Here is a 23,219-nt window from a genome sequence, read left to right on the forward strand (position 1 = left end):
AAAGCTGTTTTCCCTTTTCAAACTACCAGCTCAGACTAAATGTCTGAAGAATATAAGATAAATTAGATGGTTCAGCTAATGACCTACTTACCTCAATCTAAACTTTTTGTCTCCTTCTCAAAGGGCAATCAAATTGTGTAATGATATGCAAAGATTTAAGAATTCCAAGGCACTCATCATCAAGGTAAAACTTGCCTCTAACCCAAAATAAAAAGTTAACCTAATCTTCAAATGAACACATCTCATTTGCTGCTTATGGATTTGATTATACCCCTACTACAGGCAGTATGTTTTTGCTACAGATATCAGCCCTAAGTCCCCCCAGTCCCTCCACACACCTCAATCTTTCCTATGAAAGAGCTGGTTTTGACATGCACTTTATTCTTTGTTAAAGTTATTTTATATTTTAAAAAATCCAGGAAACACATGCTACTTTATGTATGATATTTATGCCATATTAGTAAATCCTGCATCTGTATGAGGCTGTATCTCCCTGCATTCATTGGCCTGCCTTTTTTTTTTATTTCCACAGTGTCTCTTAATAATGTAGAGGCCACAAAGTATTTTATATGTTGTATCTTGTATCAACACAAAACACATTTAAATAAGCTCCCTTAAGTTCCAGAAAGACAGAATCTGGTGACGAAGATCACACTCTAATAAATGTGTTACATACCAAAGGTGCCATGTCTGACCTGCAAATCAAGGTACTTGTACCCAAGAGATCTCCTCTGGTGACCAGTCATGCTTCAGAAATGCAGTCATGAAGCAGATAGATGATTTCACTAATAATGGCAGTGCACTAGGAAAAGCACATCTTCCTACTGATTTAAATAAGATTTAAATCTTCGCGAGTACTTGATGCTGAGCAGGTGACTTGTCTTAAGGTCAGCTCTTATGGAAACAAAGCATGACTCAAAAGGGCTGCCAAGACTAATCCTAGTAATTGGCATTGGATCTAAACCTGAAATAACTGCAAAGAGCAAAAAACAAACATAGCTTAAGTTTAACAATATGGGCAAGCCTAGGCTTCTGCTGAATAGGATGAGCTTGGAAGGTCAAGGAAAATAAAGGTTCTTTCAGTGTGATTAGGCTGGATGTGCTCAAATGCAATCTGCACTATGGATGATTACTTATCTTGTCCAAAACAGAGGCTCATTTAAACATTTTGGTATGCTTAAATGCTATTTAGAATTAACTTATACCAAGGGCAGTCATGACAGCCTGCCACTGACAGATAACTTCTTAAAATGCTTGAATGAGCTACACCTGGTCTTCCCTGAGTGGCCAAGCTGCAAATGTGGATCTTTTGTAAGACTGTTCCAGGAGAAATGTCAAACCTGGAATAAAGATATACAAGAGTTATTAGGACATACACCCCCTTTTTTTAGCAGCATAAACATTAAACATGTTATTAAGATCAATTTTTTATGTTTAGGCCCATGTCTTTACAGAAAAAATGGGTACATCACTTCCATTGGCTTTAGCATCATATATCTGGGAAAGACACTCTAGAATATCCCAGAGAGAGCAGGGTGACTTTTCAACAGCTCACTTATCCTTTACATCTCTCTGGCAATGTAAAAATTCTCTAGTATTAAAAAGAACCTAGACTCACACATCAATTTTGCTGCCTATTTGAAACACTAAACTCCACTACAGTTTAGCATTAGGGTTTTAGTAGCAAGAATCCTGTTGGCCTGAAGTAGCAACTGTATAATCCAACAGTACAGTTGCCTATGCAACACATTCTTCAACTTCATCAGACACTTTCAAGCCCGATTACTGACAACAAAGCTTATTAACTGTGCTTAATTTGGAAAATTGGTCTCTTTTGTACTGGATTAATTATTATACATGTCAGTAACAACATACTTGAAAGGTTAAAGTTCCTAAGTTGAGCCTGATAATCTGGCAGGAATTGGTTCCACAGCTGGAGACTGCTTATTAATAAATCTATGTGTAGCTGAAACTGTAGTCATCACTGAAACCTGAAGAAAGGAGTAGCTTTCTAGCCTGTGCAAGACTCAGACTGGTGACAGCCACACATTTCCAACATGCTTTGCCAACAAGGTAACTGTCATAATCATCATTTCTACTTCACAGGTAGAGAGGAAGGGATGCACAAGAATGTGGTGTCCCAAGGTGCTGATACAAACATAGAGTCAGTCAGAGAATTGGTTTTCTGATTACTGGCTTTTGGCCACTGGTTCCCAGTGAGATCTATGTTTCTGCTGCTTCACTGGAGACCAGCAGCCATCAGCATAGCACTGAGCATATAATGGTGAACGCATTTGCATTACCCTGTTCTGCTCCATAGGTTGGCCATGGTATATGTACCAGTGACAGAATCCTTGGCTTCCTTGGTCAGGCTTCAGCAAAGTGCACCATGGTAGTCAAGTCTGAAAAAGCATGGATCAGAGGGGCATGGATCTAACAGGGAGGAGTGCCCTTTAAGACTGCAATATGTCCTCAAGAGGACCTGTTTAAATAGATGTTAAGAAGAGACTTATCACCATCACCGGGTTTTCATGGGGTTTGTGTGTATCAGAGTCCTCAAGGTGAGCATTTTGCTTGTCCACTGTGAGCACGTTTCTTGTCCAGTGAGCTGAGCACTGAGTGTACAGCTGTGTGCAGTGACTGTGTGCACTATGCAGTGCCTTTGGGGGAAAAGGAGCCTGGGCTTAGCGAAAGGCTGTGGACAGCGGCATTCAGACAACACCTGCTTTCACACTACAGCTGTTCTTCACAGTGTTTTAGGGCAGCGTTCCTCTGTCTGCTGGAGCCTACACCTGCCCTGTGTCTACCATGTCAGGGTGAGGCATTGGGCAATGCCTGGCTCTGCCAGCTGCTTTTACGGTTTTTTTCCTTCCTGCCTGGCCAAGGGCAACTTTCCTGCCTGATGGTGGGCCTCAGACAATTGAAGAAATAGTAAGAAGTGTTTGGAGAAACATCAGGGAGGAAGAGTCACATGGAAAGGGACTCTTGATCTCTACAACTCCCTAACAGGAGGCTGTAGCCGAGCAAGGATCGATTTCATTTCCCAAGTACAAGTGATGGGTCCAGAGGAAACAGGCTCAAATTGCACCAGAGGAGATCTAGGTCAGGTTTTTGGGAAAATTTCTTTGTGGAAAGGGTTGTCAAACATGGGTACAGACTGCCCAGGGCAGCGGTGCAATCACCTTCCTGAAGCATTCAAAAACCATATGGATGTGACCCTCGGGGACACGGTTTAGTGGTGGCCTTGGCCGTGCTGGGGAAACGGTTGGACTCGAAGATCCTAGAGGTCTGTTCCAATATTAATGGTTCTGTGATTTCCACATCTATATCGTTTTTTTAAACAGGAGCATTAGTGACCTACGAAAGATGTTTTAGCCGTTAAAAAAAAAACAAAACAAAAACAAAAACGCCACAACCCAAACACACGTATACACGTGTATATATGTGAGTCCAGCCGGAAAGCCACACTCGAGGGGAAGGAGGGAAGAGGCGGGGAGAGGAGGGCAGAGCTGCCCAGCCCGCCCTCCATTCCTCCCTCCTTCCCTCCCGCCTTCGGGCGGCCGGGTGCGGCGCTGCGTCTTCTCGCAGCTGAACCGAGCCGTCTCCGCGGCGGCCTTCACCTTCCTCCCCTTCCCGGCGGCGGGGCTGGGGCCTGCCCGCGGCCCCGGGAGGAAATGGAGGCGGCGGCGGCAGGGGCTGAGCGGGGCCGGGGAGGCGCCGCCGCCGCCCGCAGCCGGGCGGGGGGGATGCGCCGACAGCCGGGGCCGCCCGAGCGGGCCGGCCGTGCTGCCCAGTGAGGCGGGACCCCGCCGCCGCGGGCCGGGGCCGCGGGCAGCGGCGCTGGAGGGCTGGTAAGCCGGGGAGGGGCTGGGGAGGGTCACAGGGGGAGGCCTGGCGGCCGCCAGCCCCGAACACAGGCTCCTCCGGCATCCCGGGTTGGGCGGGGAAGGCAGCGGGCGCTGCGGGCATGTGTCGTCCGTCCCTCCTGGGGGTGAGGGGAAGCCCGCCCAGCTTCGTCGTCCTCCTCCAGAACGGGAAAAGTTTATGTCTGTTCAGCCCAGGTTCTTGCGCCCGGAGCCGGGCTGGGGCTGGCCAGTACCTCGGCTCGTCCCCTGCCGGTCAGAGCACGGCCCTGTCCCCTCTTCTTGGCGGGGACCGCTCTGCTCTTATGGAATGAATGGAGCACCCAGGAAGCCTGGATGCAGGGGACAGAGGAGCTGCTGCCCTTCCCAGCTGTGAAGAGCGTGGGGTGCTCGCTGGAGTGGGAGCTGGTGTCTGTCTGGGCACGGCGTACGGGAGGGGAGGCAGGGTCCCGGCGCAGCCCGGGGCCGCGACACCGGCACACGCCGGGCCTGCCCCGGGCTGAGGTGGGTCACGAAGCTGGTGCAGGCGCTGCTGCCCCGGGCCTCGGTTCACATCCCGCTGACAGGTGAGCTGCGTGCGCAGGCAGCGCTCCGCGCCCAGCAGGAGCTGGAAGAGCAGACGCACAGGCCTGTCAGTGCCCTCGGGAGGAGCAAAGCCTTAGGAAAGAACCAGCCTGTTAGGATGTATGCTACAACATTTAGTAGCACCACGCAACTTGCCAAAGGACCGTCTGTGGTAGATATTAGTCAGTAATTTTTTTTAAATTTAACAAATTGGCCACATTTTCTTACCTGTAAGATAACACAAAGGAAGCATTGATGAAAATGGCCTAGGTGTCCCAGTTAGTTGTTGCTTTCCTTACCAGTTCCATTTCTAGTTACGTCATTAATCATGTGCTGATGGGCAAGCAGTTGGGAGTTTGAGCCTCCTGGCTTGTCACTGCCGTTCACGATGCGTGCAAGGACTGTCCTGCCAAGGAGCCCCTATGCAAGCAGCATAAGCTGCGGAGCAGAGACTGCACTGAGTTTTAATGCTGCTTAATTCTTTCACGCTTTGTCCCATCAGTCACTTGAAGACAGCAGTCTTGTGCAAAGAATGAGTGTTTATTGGAGGTAGCAGGTTACTTGCGGGCAACGGGTCAAGCCTGCAACTCTGTGTCTTGATCTTTGGTTCATGTTTGTGTGTGTGTTGGTGATCCCATTTTTTCTCGTGCAAAACTTTTCATCTTGCTAATCTGAGGGTTATGTGGCAGTTTGTCTTTGTGGTAGCCCTGAGGGGAAAGGACAGAGGAATGGGTAGGGACAGGAGTTTTGAGATCGCGTGCTCCTAAAAAGTGTAGAATTGCAGTAAGAGGGAGAAAGAGTAACCAGAAAATTCTGTGTATTTCCTTGTGAGAAAATGGACTAAACCTTCAACATATTTCTTACTTTTTTCTACTTGTAAAGAAAAATTGTGTTTTAGACAACCAGAAATAGAAGACTGTTTTGAAAGCTGAAGAAAACTATTAGAGGAAAAACAGAAGCTAGTACTTGTATTTACTAGAAAAGAAGTGCAAGAGAAGCAACAGAAATGCAGTAAGGTTGGAGATAAAATAGGAAATGCAATTGCCCTATGTGAGAACAAAAAAATATTAAGATAGAGACAGAGAAACAACATAAACACATTATTTTTTTTACAAAGTACTGATCATTGCATTTAAGTGAGCATGTTGGTTGAGGTACTTCTGTCTGTAACTTTGAAGAGCTCTCCTTCTTGAGATGGGTGATGTGCTGCTGATATAGATGTACTTTAGGATGCTAGAAGTGAGTAACTGTAGTAACATCATAATTACGTTATGACAGATCCTCTGACAAGGCTCTTACATTCATGGGTATGGTTGCAGATTTCCTGTGCACATTAAAAAAAAAGAGTAGACAAAACTGCTTATTGTTTTCCTCTCAGCTTCCACGTGTTGAAGGGTAGAAGTGGTGGTTCTTACGGATGTGGCTGCAGGCCTGACCCCTTCCTACTCTCTAAGCCCTGTCCTTGAGGAGGGAACTGTACTGCTTGTAGGTGACTTTGGCTGAAATGCTCTCCTGTCATTACAGCACAGGACCTGGCAGCAGGGTCCTATCTACACTAACTGCATTTCAGGTCAGAGCACATGGAAACTGCATTTCCCATGTGACTTAACACAATTTCTTAGAAATCCAATACATAAATTACATAAGGGGATATAGATCAATACTTCTTACTGAATGGTGTGCATCTGTCACCATTATAAAAGTGGGCAGACTAGCAGGGATGCTATGAATGTTGGAGGCTGTTTCTACCCTGCTTTATGTAGAACAAATATACTGAGTTGGGCAGAGAGGTTTGGCCCAGACCTTTCATTATACCTCTGAAAAGCCCATAGCTGATGGTTAGAGATTTTTCCTCCTGCAGAGTGTTCTCTGCAAGCTTCTGTCAGCCCGCTGCATTCAGTGTTTAGAATGTTGAACGGTTCTCATGGTTTTAGCAGAGCTACCTAAAAAGTAAAAAAATGTTGTTGCTACATTTTTGTGTCTTGATATTCAGTCTGAATTTCTGTCATCTGTGAGAGTTGGAAATCAATGTGATGTCTGAAAGTAAAGGTGACAAATCTCAGTGCTTAAGTGGAAGATGGTGCATTTCACGGCAGACTGAAAAATGAGGACCTTTGAGACCTGGTGGTTTTCAGCATGAATCTTAGGGTAGGCTTTGCACTAGTGCAGTGGTAGATTGGGAATAACTTTTGAACTACTTAGCTGAAAAGAGGCTAGTCTGATGGAATTCATACTATATTTGCCTTTCCTGCTCAACAGTCTTCCAGATCATGAAGAATAAACATGTTTTGGACACGGCATGCTCAGTTGTGAGCCAGGGAATTGCAGCAAAAAACAGGAGATGACAAACATTGTCTTAATGGAGGTCACAGCAACCTCTAAGTGTCCAAAAGACAGTTGATACCTAGGTGTGGTGTTTTTAGAAGTACTTAAAAATGAACTCATGAAAGAAGAGGGGGAAAGAAGGGAACTTTCAGAAGCCAAGCTGAAAAATGCTGCACTGAGAAAATAAAAGTAGGCCTGAACACTGTCACCCTAGCTAATTTTTTTTTTCCCTTTAACTGGAGATACTCAATTCTTTACCTCCTCTTACCCATTTTGCATACATCATTTGGGTCCCAAATGTGTTTTGAACTGCTTGACTGCCTGCACAGACTTTCAGCATATCCTGAAGATGGTTCACTGCTGTCAGCTGTGGAGAGAACTCTTCCTGGAAACATTTGCATTGCTGGAAGGCAAAAGCTAGTTGGAAAAGCAATTGGCACCTGTAGCAGTAGTATCTTTCTTACTTTTGTTATTGAAGCTTTGTGGGAATGAAGAAGATGGAATACTGGTATATGACTGAAAAACTTAATAAACACTTCCTTAGAAGTATTAATTAACATTTTTTAGCATCATAACTGGGAATGAGGGCATTTCTTACATTCCTTGGCAATTCACTCAAATGGCTGTATAGAAGCTGTGATCACAAACCATGCAGTTGTGACTCTCACTGAAGTTCCATGTGGCTACTTTAGGACTGAGTTTGATCCTATTGGTAGTTACAGGATTGCTGTGAGGATGTAATTGTATGAGATTTTTGTATTAGATCCTCTTTGGTTAAGTGTTCTGATGTTATATTGCATACGTCCTCAGAAGGAACCATTCACTCTTTTTCTTTTGAGTTCAGCCCCTCAGGTGTCTTATCTCTCCAGCAACAGTAGAGACAATAGAGCTGTGTTGGTCTAGGTTTTGGTTGTGGGTTGTTTTTTATTTGTGGTGGAGCTTCACATATGCCTGATTCCACCCCTGTGTGTATTGCCCATCAGAAGCTGGCAATTCAGCAAAAGATACAGCTTAACATTTTCCATTTCTCTTAGTGGCTGGGAGCTTCAATCCTTTTTATCATCGGCTTCCTTATATTTAATCTTAACTTACAGTCATGGAAAATAATTTATTAGGATTGCAGTTTCAAAAATCAGGATAAAACTGCATGTATTCAGTCTGTTCCTGTGGGTGGTTTCTTTGCACATTAAAGCTGCAGTCTCAACTGTTTGGGTAACCCTTCCTGCACTGCTGAGGAAGTTGTGTCTTTGAGGCAGGGATACAGCTACAGGTAGTAGGCACTGCTGCAAGGAAAACCAAAAATATTTGGCCAGGTTAAGCTTAGCGTTGCAGCTTGGTAGCTTCTGTAGGCTGGGCAGGGGATGAGTCCATGTTATGTGTCATAAGCTGACTTGGGATAACCAAGAACAGTATTAATGTTACATCTACCACTGAGAGCACAGTGTTCTTCATGTTCCCTTCCTTTCCTGCATTGGGCTGTCTTGCTAAGCTGAATCAAAAAATAAACTCTTCTTTAAAAAAATCATGGGTTTTGTTGATCTGTCTCCCCGAGCAGTCAGCCAGCCAGTGCTATTCTCAGCACAATCAGGGGGCTGGGAATGTGTACACAGGGGTGAAGGAGTGAAGCCTCCTTTTGATAGCAGTCAGTGGTTACATTGCCTCAGCATTAACATTGGTTAAAAATATGACTGAATGGGCAAAAAGTAAAAAGTGACATCTACTGCTGTGTTTTATGACACACATACGTATTAAAGTTTTTTCTTTTAGGTCATAGAAAGTATTTTTCTAAACTGTAGCAAAAATAACTGATGTTTCAATCTTTTCTCTTTCAAACAGGAAGTGCCAACTTTATATGGCTCACAGCTGACAACATGCACCACCAGTGGCTGCTGCTAGCTGCATGCTTTTGGGTGATATTCATGTTCATGGTTGCTAGCAAGTTTATCACACTGACTTTTAAAGACCCGGATGGTAAGTTCAGCTTTAATGTTTGATGTGAAACAGAAAATTGAATAGTGCTTCACACAAATACTCTTTTCTATGAAAAGTAGTTCTTGGCATGTTACCACTTCTTCAGTAGGACTCCGAACAGAACAACTAAATTTCTAGAAGTGACAGTGCTGATATTCAGCTCCGTCTTTCCTTGCTAGAAGTCTGAAAGTCTAACGTCACGGTGGGGGTTTTGATGGTTAAGAACAGGAGGGATCATGTTTGGCAGTACTGTTTTGGTAGGTCTGCTTTTTCAAATACATTTAGCGTCAGTATCTTGATTTACTAGGGGTAGGAGTCGTGCAAAAACAACAGAGTACTATTACCTGTTTAAAGTTAAAAGAGACTCAGAAGATATTGAAGAGTTCATTTCACATGATACTAGCTTCTGTCTCCTTGTGACTGCTTGTCTTGTGGTAGAGGTATTATGTAAAAGTTGTGGAACGTTTTATTTCATTTGCAATGCACTTTGCCTAGCCACCTCTGCCCTGCTTCTTGCATTCAGTTTTATCACCTGCTGTTTGACTTGTAAACAGCTTATAGGCTTTTGCTTAGCCTAAGTAGCTGAGATGTTATTAAGATGATGAAGAATTTAAGCCATTTGATGACACCACCTAGCATTTTAGTTTTCTGTCTGCTGGGGAGCTGCTCTTACAAAGCCATCCTACTGAGAGTTTTGGGTGAAGGTGATGATATGACTTAGAGTCTAAAGAGGTGTGTGTTTCTGAATCTTCCTAAGATACTTTTTTTTTTGCGTAACTTTTGAAGCACTGACGCTAGGTGCCATATTTTTCAATAACTTGATAATGGGTAAGTACATTAGGTGTACCTTTATAAGTAGTACACATCTATGTGGAGATTTATTCAGCAAATCTTGCAGAGAACTGTAGACTAACTTAGCTTTCCTTGGACCCAGCTGTTCTGTCCTGGTACATCTGCAAATCAGCTAGTCTTACGTTAGGTAGTTATATCTTCCAGTATTTCACTCTATGCCAACTCGTTTCCCAGCTCAGGTGTTCTTTGAGTGGTTCTTTTCATCAGAATTTGTCAGGAAAATTAAAATGTAGTTAAAATAAATAATTACTACAGCATACCCTCTACATTTACTTGCTTTTTTAAATCTTGGCTTGCCAAGTTTTTTCTCTTTTTTTTTTTTTTCTATGCTGAATCTTCCACTCCTTTTAAATAGTTCTCTAACCAGATGATATATAAATTCTTAAGCTTGTCCTGCAGAGGCATGACTGTGGTTAAGTGTATATGTGTTGGAGTGTTTGTACTAGAACTAATGAAGGGAAATACTTTGAATATACCAACAGAATTTTGGAGAAAGTCCAAACAGGATGGTAAATCCTGGAGAAGCTCTTCTAGACTTAATAAAATATGACTTGTCAGAATTTTTTCTTATTTGGATGTGTCTTCTTAGCAGATAGAATAAAACCAGCAGATGCTCAATGAATCAATGTTCTTTTGTTTAAGCCTTTTACTAATGTCTTGGGTGCATGAACAGTAGGAACTTCTTAAGGAGCAATTTTCTGTCCATCATTTCTAGTAGCATCTACAGGATGCTTTTACACAATGATAGTAAAAAATAGTTTAGCTGAATTGGATTACTTGTATTTTCCAGAAGAATACCATGAAGTAAGTCTGTGCGCAGCAATAATTAACAGTGCTTGAATGCTTACATTGCTTTCAGTTTTAACTCGCTTTTCCATGCATGCCCTTTGTTAAAATCCAGTGTAGGCAGAGTACACACATTTTCTCAACCATAAAGCGGTAAGCCCCTGTGGATGCAGATGAAGAAACATTATTCATAGAAGAATCTGTATGAAGGGAAAAGTAATCCAATATAGATGGAAATAAATTTTCAGAGAGAAATCGTGTTCTTTTTGCTTTGTAGTTAGGGAAAGCTGCTTTAAATTATTTTTGATCTTTCTGCAATGTGTAGACTAAAGCTATAACCTTGTGTTATTTTTTGGTTTTTCTGTACCATATTAAATGCAAAAGATGAAAAGGGTTCTTCCCTTACATGCTTTAAATTGGTCTCAAACTATTAGCTGCCCTAAAACCACTGAAAAAGAACAAGAGTATGAGCAGAGTTTGTTGTTGTTGTGAGAATCTCTAAGGAAGGCCATTGGTCCAGTAACAAAGGAAGGGGGGATCTTTCTTTGTTGGTTATAGGTGCTTACTTCAAGTACCACAGAAATAAAAGGGTGTCTGTAATAACACTTCTTGTAAGTTTAATAGCCTACAGAAGAAGAAACATTTCTACTAGTACAAGGGGAGAGAGAAACCTGATAGATTAAGTTTTTTATTGAAAATATAAATCTCCTATGTGCAAGTCCATATTGTTAGACCAAATTGTCTATCAATTGCAATATTTGGATTCAAGATTTCGATGTCTCTCTGCACAGTTTTTAGAAAAAAACAAAACAACCAAAAAGCAAGTAAAATATGGTGGGCATATTTCTTCGATAAAACTCTAATGAAGTTGCATCCAAAATTCCCACAGAGTACATCCTTTAAAATATTCATAGTTTGTGCCTGTCTTGTCTAGTGCCTTTCCATGTAGAAACAAATTCTAATGTTTTGTAAGCTTAATACAGAAAGTAAAGTTCATGCGTTTTAGTTGTAAAGCAGAAATAGTTGCCTTCTCCTCACCTTCTGTAATGCTGTTATCTCTCTTCCTTCTTTAGGCTATGGTGCCAAGCAAGAGCCATTGATACTGACAGCTGTGACAAAAGTGGAGGAGGTACATGTGCCAGAGGAAAAACATTGGCCTGAAGAATTCCAGGTGCATACTGTTGAGATAAGGGTTATGTGTGTTAAAGAGTAGAAGAAAATAAGAGCTTAAGGAAGGGCTTCCTGATGTTAAGGTGAATTGATAGACAGGAATTACTTATTCAGACTGTTCTATTTAGATAGAGCCAACAGAATTCATTTTAACTTCACAAAGCTGGTTTGTCACAGTAACCTGCTGTCTTGTTTCATCTGAATGATTGAACTTAATGTGTTTCCATTTCTAGGAGAAAATTGTTACAGTACTCCTTTATCAAGTCAGAACAGTCATTTTTGTTAGCTTTTTTAATATAATGGCCCAGTTTTGGATTACTCAAGTTCTGTCTTGCCACAGAGATCAGGTTTGTGGTTGTTGAGGGCAGGCCTGTGTCTTCTCTATTTTCTTAGATCTCTGCCCAATCTCTCTGTTTCTTTTTATCAGTGTCAATTTCTTTTTCATCTTTTGTGCTCTTTGTGTGTTACATTTCAGCATTCTTCCAAAGTAGAATATAAACACAATAGTAATCAATACTAGTTGATCTTTTAGATGCATAGTTCCATGCTTTCAGCAGATTGACACGGAAACTCTGAAAATCCTTTATACAAATGTAAATTTGAGACCATTTGCAGAGTGGGCTAAATCCCAATTTTTTTTCTTTTTTTTTGCATTAGTACGTAAGTCATCTTATATTTAAAGTATTTTTATGATGCAGCATGGAACACAGGTTAGTTGTATAAACACGACTCTTTTTGCTTTCATTTTTCAAAAACATGAAATTTAAGTTACCCTCAAAATACTTGGGAAAAACACTTCATTCAGTGGAAGATTGGCAGATATGTGTAGTGAGTTTTAAATGCTTTCTTTACTAGTGTGGAAGAGGATAATAAGGTTTCTGGATCTAAACCAATTCCCTCTTGGCTTCCTGACAGCATGAAATGTAGAATAACAACATTAATTTTGGTTGCACGCAGAAAGAATTGTTTGGACAGATAAAATAATCTGACAGACTGTTCAGATCGCATTCTGAGCAGGGGATATTGAAGAAGAGTCACAAACAGAAAAAGGAGAATATTTTTTTCCTTGTGGAAGCTTTGGACAAAAATAATTCCTTTTTCATCTGTAACTTGGACACTGTACCTAAAATCATAGAATCACAGAATGGTTTGAGTTCGAAGAGACCTTTGAAGATCATCTAGTTCCAGCTCGTCTGCCGTGGACAGGGACACCTTTCATTAGAACAGGTTGCTCAGAGCCCCATCCAGCCTGGCCTTGAATATTTCTTGGCTGGACCATCTACAGCTTCTCTGGGTAACCTGTTCTAGTGCCTGACCACTCTCATAGGAAAAAATTCCTTCCTAATGTCTAAACCTATATTTTTTCACTTGAAAACCATTACCCCTGTCTTGTCACTACAGGCCCTGGTAAAAAGTTTCTCTGTCTTTCTTAAAAACCCCTTGTGAGCATTGAAAGGTGGCGGTGAGGTTTTCCTGGAGCCTTTTCTTCTCCAGGCTGAACAGCCACAGCTGTCTCAGCCTGTCTTCATAGGAGAGGTGCTCCATGTCGGACCATCTTCATGGCCTCCTCTGAACCTTCCCTTAACAGGTCCAGGTCTTTCCTGTGCTGAGGCTCCAGGGCTGCATGCAGCACTCCAGGTGGCAGTAGAGCAGAGTACAGGGGGAGAGTCGCCTCCTTTGACCTGCAGGCCACAGTGCTTTTTTATGCAGCCCATGGTGCAGTTGGCTTTCTGGGCTGCAAGTACGCACTGCCAGCACATACCATTTTTTCACTCATCAGTATCCCCAAGTCCTTGGTAGGGTTGGTCTCAATCAGTTCATCCCTTAGTCTGTATTGATATTGGGGATTGCCATTCAGTTAGTGGAAAGGTGAAAATTTGTCAGTAGAAATTTAAGCTTTCCCATCACCTCTTAATCAGAGAAGCTTCTTTTTCCTCTCACTCCACTAGTTGTGAGGCAAGAGGTGGTTGTGGTTCCCATCTAAGTCTCAGAAAATGAGATGTGTGAAACAGCTCATCCATTTTTGAGGAGCGGTATCCTGCTACTTCTTTATTTGTCACACTGATGCTCATTGTTCACATTTTTATTCACCTGATTTTATTTCAACTTGGATAAATGGAAACAGTGAATGCCTGTAGGTGCTAGCAAACAACAACACAGAATTTTTATCCTAAATTCTTTCCCTGCCAGATGGGTCACAAAACATTCTGAGTTGGAAGGGACCTGCAAGGATCATTGAGTCCAACTCTTAACTCTGCACAGGACATCCCCAAGAATCACACCATGGGTCAGCCCCATTTTGTCAGAGTTTAAAGCATAATTTATGTTGAAATTCCTGTCCTAACCTCTCAGAAGCTTTCTTACAGGTTGTTGAAACTCTGTGGGAGTTCCAGTACTTGATCAAGGCATGTTTTATCCATACAGATAAGACACCGCTGCTGTGCAGCAGACTTAAATTATTGTATGGAAAAGCTCTTACTACTGTTTACTACCATGTAATGTCTTAAGAGTTGAAACTATGTATAGCAGCAGCACAGAAATCAAACTGTGGGCTACTCCTTTAATTAATACATAGCAATGTTTTAATCATGAATCCGGGAGTCATTAGGGTGCATAGTTTGGGGATTTTTATACTTGAGAATTTGATCTGAAAACTGAAGTCTTTCACTTTTGTTTTTTCTTTCTCCTCTGCATTTCATAAAGCCAACGGGAAAAGCTTTTTCAGGAAATCTGATCCGCCAACCCCTGGTTCATATGGAAAGACTTGAGCTTCTCAGGAATGTCTGCAGAGACACTGCATTGAGAGATCTCTCTCATACTGCAGTTTCCAAGTTCGTCTTGGACCGAATATTTGTGTGTGACAAGCACAAGATCCTGTTTTGTCAGACGCCGAAAGTGGGCAACACTCAGTGGAAAAAAGTCTTGATTGTTTTAAATGGTATCTACTCTTCCATGGGTGTGTGGGTTTCTTTGAGGAGAAGGAGGAAACAGAATTGCTCTAACTGGGGCAACTAAAATGGATTCTTTTCTGCATTTCTGTACACTGATACTTAATTTCAGCTTTGCATTTATCACAGTTGTTTCTAGTCCTTTCAAAATATCCCCTTAAAATGACATCTATTCTTTCTGTAAAAGTAAGTATTGTTATTTCTTGGCTCAAAAGTTATTTGAGTCATGACAGAGTCCCCATATGCATGTGGTAGGTAGGTTTCTGATCTTTGAAGGGGTGCACTAATTTACAGAATTTGAAAGTATATGACAAGGTATCATAATTCCTAAGTAGCAATAATATGAAATTTCTGACTAAAGGCCAGTGACTTTTGACTAGAGATCTTAGCTATGAAGAAAGCCAGTTAAAACTTGGCAGGTGCTGTTGGTCTATATTGCTGAAATCTTGTGTATGTTCTATCAGTGAACCATCTTAAGAGTTACGAAGATTCTGAGGTGCTCAATGCAATAGTTTGCTCACCAGTTACGTTATAAAAAATGGTGAAAGAAGGAATAAAGGGATGAGTGTGTTTGAAAAATAAGCAAATGAACTGTGTCCCTCAGCAAAATTTTTCTAGCAAGCAGTACTAGCATTAAAAACTTTAATGTTTGTTTCATCTTTGATCTATGGATGTGAGCTAAAAATCTAGCAGAGATACACCCATACCTATGTGTGTGCATGTGTCTTAGTACCTATGAAAGCCACACTCTAAGTACTAAATATGAAGCTGTATGAGGACATTAGAAGTACCTCTCTTATCAGCATTTAAAAGATAACATGCAAAGAACGCCTCAGGATGGGCAGGGATGTATTGGCTGTGCCGAGTGGAGGATAACTCACATCTTAAAAGCAGGGAACTTTTCACCTTGAGTTTCCTAGTTCTATCATGTTAGATAATGATAGAAAATTGTTTCCCCATAAACACTGGTCCCTTTTGCCTTAAGCTGCCACTTAAGTGCACTGGTGTCTGCTGATGAAGGCTACTGCTGTGGTTAATCTAACTTTCTCCTCTTTGGGTAGTTTCAGAAGGCAGGGCTCATACTTGAGGGGGAATAATTTATGTTCAAATACCTAAGTGGTATTTGGAGATTCAGGATGGGGAAATGCAGCTGTGGCACTGTGGGGGGGGTAACTCTGCTACTGCTTGTACCAAATATGTTCTCTGAATGAATGCAAGGTATCGGTTCCTGAGGCTGTCTAATCTGACATCTGTTGTCCACATGTGAGTTACCTGTAGTACCGAAAAATACAGTTGAAAACATGAAATCACTAAAATACAGCTCCAGTCTCCACCTGTCGTACCCTGCCCCCTCTAGGAAAAAAAAATTGGAAAACTGAGCAGCTGTGTTATTATTCGCTTCAGTTCTGGAAACAAGAAGGCTGTAGAGACTTTCACCTAACGGGCTTGTTTTGTAGCACCCTGTGCTTGTTGCAGGTTGATACTCTGAAATGATGCTGTTGTGTGAAGGCTTATGCCTAAAGCCCAAGGGGCCACATGAGATGTTTCTCAAGGTCATAAAACTTTCCTGGATCAGGATATTAAAATGAACGCAGCAGAGTTAAGTGACATTATTTTTCTTGTCAGCTTATGTGCTTGCAGAAATTACTATCTGGAGACTTTTGTTGTTAATTTTAGTGCCTTTTAATCTGTGGAGTATTCTCTGATTGGAATTTTTGTTTCAGCACAGCATACTTGTTAAAAAAACTTTATGGATCCTGACAGCAAAGTACTTCTGCATTGAAGCAGTTCCAAAAGCAGCTCGTAGCATTTATTTTTGTTGGTGGTTGAAGCTCAGCCAAGAAGCTGGTTCCTTCATCTGAGTTAATCCTTAAAGTCTTCCTCCATTTGCATGGGCAGGCAGAGGGAAAGGGAATGGGGACACTGACATGTGAGGAGTTACAGGCTTAGACATAATTGTTGATGAAATTTGCATAATATGCTTTTCTGAGAGTTTCGGGGCCATTTGGTCTTGGACCTTGATGTCATATACCCTAAAGAATTTTAGCAAGTTTCGGCTTTGCAGTCAGAATCTCTCATAATTTAACAGTTTTAAACATAGTAACTTTAAATGGTAAAAATAAAGAAAAGAGAAAGACATAAAACTGTCAGCCAAAGGCACACATGCTTGCTTATACTCACTGCTTTTTCCCTTGAATGAATCACTTGCTCTGTCATTTTGATTTGTCTAGGAGCATTTTCTTCCATAGAAGAGATCCCAGAAAACATTGTACATGATCATGAGAAGAATGGCCTTCCACGCTTGTCCTCTTTCAGTGACTCTGAAATTAAAAAACGGTAAGTGGCCCTTCTAATGAGGGACGGGGTTGAGGTCAGTGGTGTTATGAGCAGTCAAGGGTACAGCTGAAGTCTGCATCTGAAACTCAGGACAGCAGAGTTTCTGCTCCACCACTTGTATTACGGCACTATTCTGTTACCCTCACGGATGTTGCTGTGTCTGCCTTCCTACTGGCTTTGAAGGAGAACACCAGTGTAATTTGTGGTATAGTTAGCTGAGCCAGCCAACTCCTCAGATATAAGGTTTCTGTAATTCAGTGCATACCTAGTTGTTAGATAGTTGACCTTCAGAACTGAAGGTTTAATTGGACAGCCCATTCCTGATGTCTTGCATGGTAAACCTTACTGCCTATGGGTAAGATTGTTGTTGCAGCAGACTTAATTACTGGGATTGAACTGGTTAGATTTAAATTGTTAGTGCTTCTTAGCCCCACAATATTTTCCATTCAGCTGAACCACTTTGTCTTCCTGTTCAAGTGCTTCTAGTTATTTTCAGAGCCAAAAAATACTCTGCAATAGAACTTCTACATTACTTCAGCTCGATCTTTAACTGTGCCTGCTCTCATCTCTACTAGAGCCTGTGCCATATATAATCCCTGTAAGGGGTGGCAACATGGACAGAACAGGACATAAGATGACAGTGGACACGTGTAAGCGTGTGCTTGCATGGGGTTTGTGTGCATTATGCCATTCTGAAGACTCAACCCCTTATACATGTGTCAGATGTCAGTAGAGCTCAGCCCAAGGTTTTTTGTTGCATGCAGTGGCACAAGGACATTTATCACAGCTCTGCCTGTAGAATTGGGGTCAGTTGATTGGATTGATACTGTGCAAAGCAAAGTATTGTCACTGTTTTCTTGAGAAAGGGGATGTGTTCTCCCTCCCTGCGAGCAGCCCTGAATTATTCACCTAGGAGTGCACCCTAGTTAGGATATATGAAATTGAATGCCACTATTGCTTGGGTTGCTGCATTCTCTGCTCAGCATGGAAGCTATGCTGCAGGTGTGTAACATGAAATTACCAGAGTTTTAGGTATGGAAAGCAGGATGGTGTGCATCTGTTGATTTAGTTTGCTGACCTCTATCTAGCCCTGCCTGGCTAGGAGTAAGTCAGCAGAATCTGAAGTATGATTCAAGTCCTGTAGAGGCTGAAAAGAGTCCGTCCACATCCAGTCCCTCCTTATTACAGTGAGGATTGGGCTCTCAATCTCTTTTCTTAGTTATTTCTTGAAATAAACTTTGTTTTCAATTTACTCCTACAGATAATCTGACTACAGAATATTACATATTACAGTATCACAGTAATACGTGAAATTCATTTGAAAACTGTGGTCACATGTTTCACTGTTGAAACATGTGGTCTCAATAGTGTTCTCAGCTGTTACTGAAAACATGACAAAACATCAAATAAAATACCTTTTTTTTTTTAAACTTAAGCAGCAATTTATCTAACTGCCTGCCAGTGAAAAATGCAGCCTTCTGTATGCATTTAGCTTCAGCAGTGCACTTTTCCCCATGCCCTTATGTATTTTGCTTTTTGAGCTCGATCACGTGGCATAACATATGTCTTTGACTTGGAGTTCTCTGCATCTTTTGTCTCCTGTTCATATGGATTGAGATAAACTAAACTCCTCCAGTTTGAAAAAAACGTGAAAACTGGGGTAAACTATTTCCTCTTTGTCCTGTATGCAAAAACTGCTAGTAAGAAGACAGAAATGGTATTTCTAGTCCTTTTGATTATAATACTGATAGACTATGCAAGTGCTTTGAGATTTATATTGCTATGGCTGTGTTCAGAGTTGATGTACATTTTTTAAGTATGTGCTAAACACTTTCCTTAATTCTTTCATTTTTTTTCTTCCTCTGTTTAGACTGAATTTATACTTCAAGTTTTTTATTGTTAGAGATCCATTTGAAAGACTTATTTCTGCATTTAAAGACAAGTTTGTGCACAATCCTCGGTTTGAACCTTGGTACCGGCATGAAATTGCTCCCGGCATCATTCGTAAATACAGAAAGAATCGCACAGAGACCAAAGGGCTGCAGTTTGAGGATTTTGTGCGCTACCTGGGTGACCCGAATCACCGATGGCTGGATGTTCAGTTTGGTGACCACATCATTCACTGGGTAACATATGTGGAGCTTTGTGCTCCCTGTGAAATCACATACAGTGTGATCGGACACCACGAGACCCTGGAGGACGATGCTCCATATATCCTGAAAGCAGCTGGCATAGACCACTTGGTGTCATACCCCACCATCCCACCAGGCATAACAGTGTACAACAGAACAAAAGTAGAGCGGTATTTTTCAGGAATTAGCAAGAGAGACATAAGACGCCTCTATGCACGATTTGAAGGCGATTTTAAACTCTTTGGTTATCGTGAGCCTGATTTCTTGCTTAACTGACACCTGGGATGAGATATGAAAAGGTGTCTCATGGATTAATCTAAACCTGCGTGAATACCAGCTGCAACACTGACAGAGCTGAGAATGACCATTTGTTTTCTAGCTTTTTGATGTTGCTCCACCTTTCAGTGAAATATTTGTCATATGAACAAGTAGGGGCTTATAGTTGTTGTTTCCTGACCACGTTTTCAGTACATGACATTGCAATTTGTTAGGAATTATGTCTCTGTTATCTGAAATACAGAATTTGACTTCTCCCTTCTTCCCTCCAAGAAAAAAGAGGGACAACAAATGGGCTGTGATCTTCCTCTCCTCCCAGACAGAAGGCCATTTTTGAAATGTTGTGAAGTATTTATAAAGATGGCAATTCCACTGTGGGTTAACCGTGACGTGGGTAAACATGATGATTCCTGCTCATGAGAAAGTCACGTAGTTTCCCATGAGCTTTGTAAATGAGAGGCCAGTACAGGACTAGAAATTGATCAAATGCTTGACAAATATAACCATCTAGGTTCTGTCATGTGACTGCTATAATAACAGTAATGCTGATCTAATCCCATTCTTGTTTGTCAAAAAATGAACCTAATTAGACAGAAGCTTTTAGATGTAAGAAAATGAACTGGTTCCACACCCCAGTTGTCTGTATTTTTGTCAAGTGTTTACTGTATTTACTACTGATGTATTGAGCCTCATAATTCTACTTTTGATTTTCAAGAGATTATTTAACTTCTGGCTATGTAAGTTATGTGAGAATACCAGCTGCAAGTGGAGCATAGAAGAAATACAAAACTGCTAAGGAAACTTTAAGGAAAATTAATTTAAAGTATCAGTTGTATTTGTGGGAGCACACATAATAATCACAAGGTGCTCTCACGCAATTTAACTTGTCTTCTAACAGTTAAGATTAATAAAGAAGTTACAAAAGCAAGATGTCATATTAAAGAGCTGCTTACTTGGGTTAATGATCCACCTTTTTCTTGTATCCAGCCTTGCTCAGTTGAGTACCTCAGAGAACAGAAAGTTTATCCCCCTCTGGAAATTCATATTGCTACTGCTAAAGGAGAGAAGGAGACAAGAGGAGTCCCTCATTTTTTCAGTGATTCATGCCATGGTATCCCAAGTCAAAAATGACCAATATTTATGTTACTGATGTGGTGGATTGGCTATTTACCAAAAGTTTGAATGTCACCTAAATTCATGTACCCATTTTATGCATTAAAAAAAAAAAAAGAGATCTGAATTGAGTGGATGCAGCCATCATATTTGCTTGTGCTTGTATTGTGTCTTATAAAGAGCAGTCTCTTGTCTGAGTTCACCAGCAGTAAAAGTCAGTGTGCTGCCACTTCATCCCACAGGCCATAGAAGAGAGATGGACCAAATATCTGAAATACAGGGATTGCTCTGTTGCAGTGAGCATGTGAACAGTATTTTTTAAATCTTAGCCCCAAAAGATTTATTTTCAGATCAGCATAATGTTGCTGGCTAGAAATGCAAATGACAGCCAGTGCTATGGAATCTGCTTTTAAATCCAGCCACTGTATGTTTTTGATAGCTTTCTGTATTAACACAAGGAAGCATCTTGCACTTGTGTAAAAGGAAAGCTGTGCCAAGCTGACATGTGCTGCTACCCACAAAAAGGAAGCCCTGTTGTAGCTGGAAATGATTTCAGAAAGATCTCAACAGATGAATTGAAATAAGGGAGAATCACTAACTGGGCATCATTGGCAAGAGAATAATCCAGGGTGGCAAAGTTGGAAGGTGGGATATTTTTCAGGTTGGTTTGCTTTGGTTTTTTTAACAATTACAGTGCCCTAACTTGTTCTTAACCAATGATAAAAAGATGTTAACAGCTCCAGGTTTTTCTGTGGTTTTCTTAATATGGGAACTTATCAAAATGCACTGTTAAATGCATTTTGGAGCTAATAACCTGATTGATTACCTCGCTACCAATTTAAAATGTAACAGTGAATAATGTATAGTAAATTCAGGCCTTAAAGTTTAATAAAGTAGAATTGTTTTCCTCTGAAAGCATGAGCTACGGATCACACAGAAGGCCAATGTATGTTTTTCTCGGTAAATTACTTAATGTATTGCTTGCCTAAAAATTGCCAGGTGCAAAGTGCTGCATAAATATTAAGTAATAATAATTTTTTCTGATAGCTTTCTCTGCATTGAGTTCTCTCGAGCATCTGTGAACAGAGCTATAGACTGACCTAGGCAGAGATGCATAATCCTCTCCCATGTCCATGTTCCCAGGCTTTTCAGGCTGGAACTGGAATGCACACTACCATTTCTTCAATTCAAATGCAATGTTTCTCCTTTCAGTTACACGTTTCTGAGCTATATTTTCTTTCTAGGAGAGTGGAGGTTTTCTTTCCTTACATGGCTGAAGTAACAATGATGCAATTTTGGCATGTCTCTTGAAGAACCTTAGATACTGTGATGGTCACTGGCAAGGTGTGGTAGGGCTCTCCTTAAATTGGTGTAGTGCAGGTAGGGTGACGGTCAGAGTGTGCTGTGCTAGGGAGGAGGCCCTTGCCATGCTAGTTATGATGAATTAAATGCTTGTGGTTTGTTTTAGCTTGATTGTACTCTGCACAAGGCTTTTACAAATGTAGTCTCAGTGGCATGCACAAACATACTTTGGCTGTTCAGATGTCATTTGCATACCGCTTTCAAACTGCAGATGATACTTATGTCATATTTTTGGAACTGCTGGCCCAGATTATCCTTTCTCCTTTCTTATTATTGTTACAGCTTCAGGAAACAAATTCATATCCTTACTTTGTACATCTCTGTCTCTTTTTGTTGTCTCTCCTCAGCAGCTTTTGAATCCTTTGGCCCATTTTACCCACATTTTACAAAGGAAAGTCAAGGGGTAGTGAGTTGAAGTAATTTCCTTGAAAATAGGAGGAAAAACATTCCATGTACATCAGAGTCCATACTGTATCTTGGCTTTAGTGAAAGTACAGACAGGGAACAGTTTTACTGTATCTGCTTGTATGGAGCTCCTAGTTTATAATGGACACCCTTCCCTAGTGCTCCCTACAGTTTGGCCTCTTTTCCCAGCTAACAAAGACAAAAATTAAATTAAAATGTATTCTGTAGGTCTGTTATCTTCATGTTCGTAATAAAAATTGAGCTGACTGGATTTTTTGAGGTCTTGGGGGTAAGAGGGTTTGTCTTGTGAAAATGGATTCAGAATTCACTTGTTTGTGAAACAACTTTATGTTAAAACCTGTCTCCTTTCCTCTTAACTTCAGCTGGCAGTGCATTGTCTGCTGTGCTTTCTGATTGCGTGCCGTGGAGATGTTTTTCTGTAGTTAAAAATACATGTGCATTTTTTTTATTTTGGGAACTGTTCTGTCAAAGAAAATGTCTTGAAAATATGTATTCTTCCCCAAAAAGCATGTTGTTTTCTGATTCATGCTCAGATGCTGCCCTGTTTGTACTGGGGTAAGGCTCCCTGCTGCTCCACGTGTCTCCATCCTCAGATTAAGGAAGCCATCAGACAGCTCTGGCTTTTGTGTAACATCACTTTTTCCTTGAGGTGTTAATAACTTTGTTGGCTGGGAAAGCAGCCTTTGATCTTATCTGTGCTCCAGAAAGTTTGCTGGGAAAAAGAGTGATTATATAGGGATTGCTTAAGCTTATTTTCTCAGATGAAAAAGGATGTCTTCTTGTCAGTGTATCTGCCTGTATCTGATATCGCTTAATTGACAGAGAGAGAGAGGGAATGATATTTCTGCTTAATGGCCGTGTAGTGATTTAAGCTAGCCCCCATCCTATTGTTATAGCAACATGAAGGGACCTGGAAGGAGGTGTAAAGTCAACATGTGCTTGTTTGAAATGTGAGGGTGTAAAGGAAACTTGACATGGGAGTTGGTTCCTGGAGATTTATCGTGTCCAATTACTTGTTACATGTCATCTGCAGAGGCTGGTGTGGCCTATGCTTGAGAAGATTTATGCGAGGTAGAAAGAGGCTTGTGGGTGGT

The 23,219-nt window shown here is 41.3% G+C and overlaps 1 protein-coding gene across 1 annotated transcript; it reads left to right on the forward strand.

Moving 5' to 3' along the window:
* Positions 1-3,490: 3,490 nt before the first annotated feature.
* CHST10 (carbohydrate sulfotransferase 10) lies at positions 3,491-21,252 on the forward strand. The gene is made up of 6 exons (XM_069005832.1): positions 3,491-3,851; positions 8,589-8,723; positions 11,435-11,532; positions 14,235-14,469; positions 16,711-16,816; positions 18,687-21,252. Exons 2-6 carry the CDS (start codon positions 8,624-8,626, stop codon positions 19,222-19,224), a joined length of 1,077 nt encoding a protein of 358 aa, XP_068861933.1. The 5' UTR covers positions 3,491-3,851; positions 8,589-8,623; the 3' UTR covers positions 19,225-21,252.
* Positions 21,253-23,219: the final 1,967 nt, after the last annotated feature.

Source organism: Aphelocoma coerulescens, chromosome 1 (assembly GCF_041296385.1).
Source record: "Aphelocoma coerulescens isolate FSJ_1873_10779 chromosome 1, UR_Acoe_1.0, whole genome shotgun sequence".
NCBI lineage: Eukaryota > Metazoa > Chordata > Aves > Passeriformes > Corvidae > Aphelocoma > Aphelocoma coerulescens.